The sequence below is a fragment of the Myzus persicae genome, unplaced genomic scaffold (genome assembly GCF_001856785.1).
Source record: "Myzus persicae strain clone G006 unplaced genomic scaffold, MPER_G0061.0, whole genome shotgun sequence".
NCBI lineage: Eukaryota > Metazoa > Arthropoda > Insecta > Hemiptera > Aphididae > Myzus > Myzus persicae.
In genome coordinates, this window is record NW_019100734.1 from 22,007 (window position 1) to 30,086 (window position 8,080).

Genomic DNA, 8,080 nt, shown 5'->3' on the forward strand with positions numbered 1-8,080 from the left:
ATTATATTCATCTATTAATTTTTGTTTTTTTAAACTTAATTCTGTTTTTACTGATTTTGACTTAGTTTTTTTAATTTGTTTATTAAATTGTTTAATTTTTTGTTTATGTTTAATTTCTTCTTCATATTCAAATTTTTGATTTTCTTCTCGCTTTAATACATCGGCTTCTATTTTCCTATAAATAGTGCTAGCTGATTTCATTTTTTTTTTTAAAAACTGTAAATAATAAATATTTATTAAAATTAAACAAAATTATTACAGTAATATTACTGTGTAAGCTTTTATTTTATTTTTTAATGTTAACATATCCTACCTATATTAATATTTTTTTGTAAAAATAATATCTATACTAATGATATGTACTTACATTGTTATTTTGAGAAGTTGAAATATAACATTTTGTGAGACTGTTGTTCGATATAATGTGTTACAGAAGGATGTTATTTAATACACACTTCAAAAAACTGTTAAGTCTAAATGACTATTTTAAAATAGAATGTAAAGTGTTCTAGCGAGATGTGACTTCTAGCTATCTGGTGGTGGCTGTTCGTCTGTCTAGGGATACTCTCTTTACGTATCTCATCGACTCGATCGATGGCCATTGTTCCCACTCAATATTCTCACATATACAGCGGAAGGTCACTACAATATTTAATTACAATATTCTTAATTGGTGTATTCTAATAAATATTCATATGAGTAGTGATATATATTATATATTAACGGACGACTATCGGTCGCGCGCTACTGTAATTCCTATTATCATAGGCACCAGGCGGTGTAGCGATTATTTGAATTGAACATGATTGATGTCGATCAGCATCAATTTCTGTGAATCGTAACGATAAGTTGAATCGTTACAATTTATTGTTGTGTGTAAACCCGGCTTTATACCAATTCTCGTTTATCTGAAACTATTACTCGATAATGTATTTATTAGAATCATATTATACCAATATTGTCGTTAATCTGAAACTATTATTCGATAATGTAATTATTAGAATCATATTATCTACATAGCACATCAATGTGATAAATATAACAATAAAAAACAACAGCAGAACAAAATATTCTGCTAATACAAAATAATAATAAAATACAAATTATAGTTACGTAATAATATAGCAGAATAAGATAATTATGAATATATATATATATATATATATGAGGATTAAAGTTATATAGGAGAAAATTAACTGAATTAATTATTCATATGATTAATATCATATTAATCATTCAGTATGCATCAGCTAAATTATAAATTGATCAGTCAATAGCAAAACACTTAAGAAGCAAGAGTAAATTCACTCAATATATTTTAGCTACATATCTACTGTTTAAAGCTATATTTAATTTTGTTTTAAAAATGCCATTTGTTAGCTCATTAAATAGCACTGACGAAGAGACAATGATCCTAAGCGATGTAAGTACAAAATAATATGTTTTTATATAATTTATATTTATTAGTTATATTTTGAAGATTATTAAATACAATATTTTATTTTTTTGTATAATACTGAATTATGCTAGTTTGATATTATATCTACAAATTAAAATAAATAGGTACAGTGTATATATTTTTACTAGATTTTCAGTTACCAAATTTTATTTAATTTCAGAACGATTCTAATAATGAGAGTATGGATAATGAGGTTAAACCAGTCAAAAAACCGAGCAAACAGAGTAAAAACAAAAAAGAAGTAAAATCGAATAAGAAAAAAACAACGATTAGAAAAGTAAATAAAATATCTATAGTATAGTAAAAATAAATTACAATTTTTTTTTTGTTCTAGAATATTTCATATTTGGATAATATTGAAAGTTTGCTAAAAAATGAAAAAATTGAAACTGATATCATAAATACTATTACGGTAAAACAAGGTGATAATTTGATAAATGTTAAATCTCCAACTGACGATAAAATTTCTGAGTACTGGACCATCAGCCACTATAAAGTGAAAAATATTAAGAATGTTGATAGCAAGAACAGGTAATATATTATAATTTATTATTTTTTTTCTTGGTCAGTGTAGGAAATAATTAAAAGCTCTTGTAATATATAAATATTTTGTAGATGAGACCAAATACATAAAATATAAAATAAAAAATTATCTTTTCATATTATATTCCGTTTATATTAATATATTTTATTATTTTCAAATTTTCAAATTTTCTTCATCAAATAAAAATAAAATATTTCCACTTTTTCCAGATTGATTTTTTCTTAAATAAACATGATTTTTTTTTATTAAATATATGTGATTTAAGAACTTGGGTTTAGTGCTATATGAAACTTAACTATTTTCGGATAAACGATTTTATGGCAAATGTAAACTAGTGAATGATATAAATCATTATCCCTCCAAAGATGATACACATTGCTGACAACTTATATGAACATTATTATTATTATTATTTAATCATCAATATTCAAAAAGTTATTAACATTATTCACTTTGTCCACCTATCCGCTTTACCCTGATCTCCCTAATATAAAATAATTGTAATACATTTATTTATTTTTTTTATAATATTAAAATTTTTTATGTAATTTTTTATAGATGGAAAGAAGCTGAATGTAGTCTTAAAGTAACGATAACCGATGAAGAAAAAGATCAAGAGCTTAAGAATAATTTATCAGAGGTCGTACAAACAATATTTACACGCTTTATGTCTGATCCTAAGAGGAAGATAATAAGATCTAAATTATCAAAGAATTAATTAATATATTTATTAATGACTGTAGAAAAAATATGAATATATAATAGGTACTATGCAAAATAAAAAATGTTTAGTTTTAATATACTTGTGTTATGAAACATATGTATACATCACTCACATTATATATGAATTAATTATCTGTTATTATTATATTGTAAATCAATTATATACTTATACATGGCATTTTATTTATTTATGTGAAAAAAAAAATTAATCATACATTTATTTTAAAAAGTTGTGTACATGCATTATTTAGTATCATGAAACGTAAAAAATAATATAAATTATGGGTTAACAAATAATTAAAAAAAATTAGACTGCTAAGTCTTGTAATATCATGTCTGATAGTGAGTTATAATGAAACTGTAATAATTCATGTATAAAAGAAATATCGTTAGACTCCATATTACTATAACTTAAGTCATAATTCTGAATATATTGATTTGTAAATTCATTCCGTCGACAAGAAGAGGGTAACCCGTTAACATCTGCTGAAATTAATGAATATGCTGTGTCATAGGTCTTCTGATAAGATTGCAATTTTTTCTGTTTTTCAATAATATATAATTCAATACACTGTTGAATTTGTTTCAACCTTTGCAGGTCTACAAGGGTGAATGTTATATCATTTTGATTAGAATGCAATATAATTGAAGACTGTTTCACATTAACAGAATAACTTAAGTTATCAGTTATTCTTACTCGTTTACATCGTTTTTGTAGATTATTAATAATTGATGTATAATTATTTTCACACATTAATGAAAGCCATTGGTCTAGATCAAGGTTTAAACTCTTTTTAGTTATTTTACATTCTAGAATTATAATAATTGAAATCTGCTTATTAATTAATAATCCAACTGTAATATTTTTCTTGTTGTAAGCACGGATGTCAAAAGTAGACTTGCAGACAATTATCGGTGAACTCATAGTGGAATTATTTTGATAACTTTATTTTAATAGTTAAAATATTTATTTTGATTTTTTCACGTCTAACACAAATATAAAGTTAGATATAACTGATGGAGTCATACATTGAACTGAGAGTTTTTTCCTTTGTAAACATATTATATACTACACTCTTAGATAAAAAAAAAATGCAAAAAAATGTGAACGTACAGCTTAGTGGATTAGTGCATACTAGGAGGGGAGAATTACACATTATACTTACTAACCTGAAAAACATTTAAATTATAAGCACTAAACCACTAAACCATACGTCCACGAGATATTAAATTCAAAACTAGCATATATAAGTTGATTTTTTAAAATTCAATATTTATTATTATTTATTACATCATATATTATAAAACAGTACATAAAAACATGATTTAACAAATGGTATCGTATGAATCGGTTACACAATTACAAATAACTTCGATTTTACAATATTTACTTAACACTTTTTGCACATACTGATTTCCCTTCGTTAATAATACAAATATACATTTTGGTGAGAACCGTGTATGTTCAAGAAATATGTCGTCTCCGAATTCAAAGGCATGCAAAATTATTGAACACCAATGACATTCAACTGCGTCATCGACACTTATATACTTAAACCCAGACTCGGCCAATTTATATTTGTTCTGTGTACTATTTGATGGAAATGTTTTGAACGTTTTTAATCTCGAGGAAAACGTGGAGAATTCTGGGTATGCTGGTGTTGAATTGAACGGTATTTGGTTAACCAATGACTGGACATCGTTTGTACATTTTTGAAAATTCATTTTTGAAAAAATTTATAATAACTTGAAAACAAATTTAATGAAATTATGAGAAAATTGAAGAGAATGAAATACAACTTCGTCAAACAGCTAATCACTAGTAACTGAACATAATAATAAAAAAAATAATCGACTATTAAAATGAAAACATTTTATAAAATATAGTGTAACCAACTTTGTGTTATTTTTTTTAAATAATTAATTTTAGTAGAACTGAATAAAAAAGTTCAGTGTAACCACTAGTATATTTTTTTTTCCCCCTGTAAAAATGGACGCAGAACATACATTAGGGTTTTTGAGATTTTGGCTACGCGGTGGTCAAAAGTACTGTAAGGGAGACTTTCCCCCTTGAACTTTTTTTTTTCCCCTGTAAAAATGGACGCAGAACATACAAATATATACTACTACACTATCATGTATTGCATGGTTGTCGTTTGAGTATGTGGAATTTTCTTCTGAAATGTAAAAAAAAAAAATAATAATAAATTAGGTGCATATGACATTATACAAATGCAGAAAACTTACGTCTGGTTTCAAAGCAAGTCACACAATTACACCGCTCGTTGTTGTTTTCGAAGTAATTTTTGCCGTAAAACACGGAAATCTCCTCTCCAGGGTGAATGTTTTGAATTTCTACCACACCAGTTTTCTTTTTATTTATGCATTTAAATTTCGCGTTCGGTAAACAGGCATGGTTACAGAATGCCGCTTGCCCTTGGAACAACATATCACTCTTGGCACGGTCACTGTATATAAAGGAGAAGTCATTTTGACCTTTGATGACATATTGTTTCTCTATGCGATATGTTGCACCTACCAATCCATTTATTTTATCACCTGTATCAAAAGTTACAAGATAGTTATCATGGCAGAATAAAGTAATCAGCATAGGCGCAAAATAGTGTTATTAGGAATTCAAACAACATACCTTCGTTTATTTTTCGTTTTGCTACGATGGACAACTCGTCATAGGTAGACCTTCTAAACCTGGCGTTCCTTGCGTAAGTAAATAGTGATTCATCACTTACCGAATATTCATAATACTGCTGTTGTGTTTCCCAAATCTTGACGTCATGCTTTTCAGTTGGTACAAGTTCTATCATCCCTGTAATGTGGGGTTTAACGTAAGGCAATACTGTTGGTAATATTGCATTTGTGTAATAATAATCGGCTGCATCTAGCATGTGTGCGCTTCAGCCATATGAGCTTCTGTGTATAGCCATTGTCTACAACAAAAAAATTAATTAATTAATTAAAATTTTAAACGGGCCAGGTCCAATTACATACATGATAATAATAAAAACAATCGATCGTTAAAATAATATACAAAAACAGAATAATTAAAGAGAAAAACGATAAAGTACAATATTAATTATTATTTAATATACTTATAGCTATGAATTACGAAGTAAGAAATTACAATAATTTTTGAATGAGTAGAAGTTTGGTGATATGAACAGATCAATATTTAATTTATTTATAGTTTTCATAATTCTATGATGGGGAGTATTGCTTGCATAATTAGTTACTTCTGTGTTTAGATAAAAAGTGTTTTAGACCGGGAGTTACGAGTAGGGGTATGGAAGGAGAAGCGACTTTTATTATATACTGATTTTTTAATCATTTAAATGTTCAACCTAGGCTATTCTTTTACATGTGTAATAAAACGGATCTAGGATAATCAGATCCCGCGAAAAAAACTCAGCATGCGGACAATTGGTCCCCGTCATAATTGTATACACGAACAATTCGTCCCCAGCTTAAAAGTTAAATACATAATATTTTTTAGCATAAAACGTTCTCTTAAATTATAATTCAAATTCCCGCGACACTGAACAAAGTAAAAATAATTAAAACGGTTAAATACCTAAACACAAAATTAAAATGAATGAACTAATTTTCAATAACATAATAGGTTCTTGGTGAATAAAATAATATAGGGTTATAGACGTTATAGTTAAATAGTTAGGTAGCCAGCTGGTTACACACGGAGCGGTTTGGCAGCGCGCGGTCGCGGTTTTTATCCGCGGCGGATAACCGCTGACAATTAAACACGGGTTATTCAATTGACATATTCATACGGGAAAAACCGCGCCGCTGATCGGCACGGTCAGCCGCCTGCGACCGCTCTTGTTTAATTTTCGAGCGGTCAACCGCTACCGCTCACTAAAATTAAACAATGCTTTTCCAATAGACCTGTTCAGACGGGTGGTTTGGCCGCCGGGTTATGTAAAAAATATTTAAAAAATCATGATTGAAGTGTGAACTTGGTAAATTCATTGCTTCAATGTTACATTTTTATTTACAAGTGGAAATTTTATAAATAGTTAAAAATTATTCGATATTGATTGAGTGTAATATAGTACTTTATGTATTGTGACCCCCAAGATAACGACCAGTTGTCGTGTGTGTTTACGGGATACTGCAGTGATGGGCGTGGGGAAGACATAAGGTACGGTTTCGTTTCTGCAGTTGACTGCAGCAGTGACCGCATGCAGTCATGCAGTCGCTGTTGCGTCCGTCGCATGTAGTAGCACTGGTTTTGTTTATGCAGTTGACTGCATGCAGTAAATAAAAAATTTATTTCCTAAGCAGTTAAACTTTCAACCATGGATGACGTTACCAGGATTGTTCTACTGCATATTCTTGAAGAAAAATAACGAAATGAACAAATCATAGATGTGCAGTTCACGAAAAAAAATAAGAGGACAAAAGTACACAATATGTTTACAGAAAGGCGTAATGAAGGAACATTTGAAAATTTGGTTATGAAACACCTCATCGATGATGAATGTAAATTTCAAAACTATTTTAGGTTGACAAAATGTCAATTTGATTATGTTTTATCTGCCATCGCACAATATATTTTTAAAGCGCCAACAACTACTGTGAAGTTTCCTATAACACCAAAGGAAAAACTTGCAGTAACTTTAAGGTATTTATTTAAGTATTAATTATTTTTTCAAAATATAAACTTATATTTACCCAAAAACAGAGTCACATGAAAATTAAAATAAATCCCACGTTGCAGTTCAATTCGCTCAGGGTTTATTAAATTTAAAAAGTGAAAACAGACTAAAATGTTTTAAGTTAAATAAGAAATTTAATCAAACAATATAGTTTATAATATCAAGATAAAAAATTTAAAAACAAGTACTGTTAGGAATTTAAATACTTATAGGTAAATGGTGTGAACTGATATGTACACTAATTACAACAAGTTCACACATTCAACATTTGAATAAAATATAAAACTTAATAATAACTTAAAATATCAAATAAAAAGAAATCAGTCACTTCTTTATGACACTAAGTCAATATGGAAGATTTTCATAAAAGGGTTGAGATGTTGTAGATTGAGATGGACAACTTTGGTTTTCTTGTTGATCTAATGGTTGGTATGTCTGAGTCTGCCCGAGTAACATTTTTGGTTCAGGGAGAGTTCAGCTTATAGAATCACTTAAAGTGCTGAGCACCGTGCATATTTCCTTCAGTGCATGGTGTTTATAGGCTATTTGAATACCGAAAATTAACATGGAGAACACGGTGCATTATGAGTGCAAGTATAGTTCACACATCGAATTAAGGTAAAACATATAACTGAGCATGGATCAGTTCAGGCACCGTGTAAA

The 8,080-nt window shown here is 28.4% G+C and overlaps 1 protein-coding gene across 1 annotated transcript; it reads left to right on the forward strand.

Moving 5' to 3' along the window:
* Positions 1-1,799: 1,799 nt before the first annotated feature.
* LOC111042719 lies at positions 1,800-2,826 on the forward strand (the record flags this gene model as incomplete). Its single annotated transcript, XM_022327417.1, has 2 exons — positions 1,800-1,990; positions 2,562-2,826. Coding segments are annotated over 2 exons (351 nt in total), but the record flags the coding sequence as incomplete, so codon positions are not given.
* Positions 2,827-8,080: the final 5,254 nt, after the last annotated feature.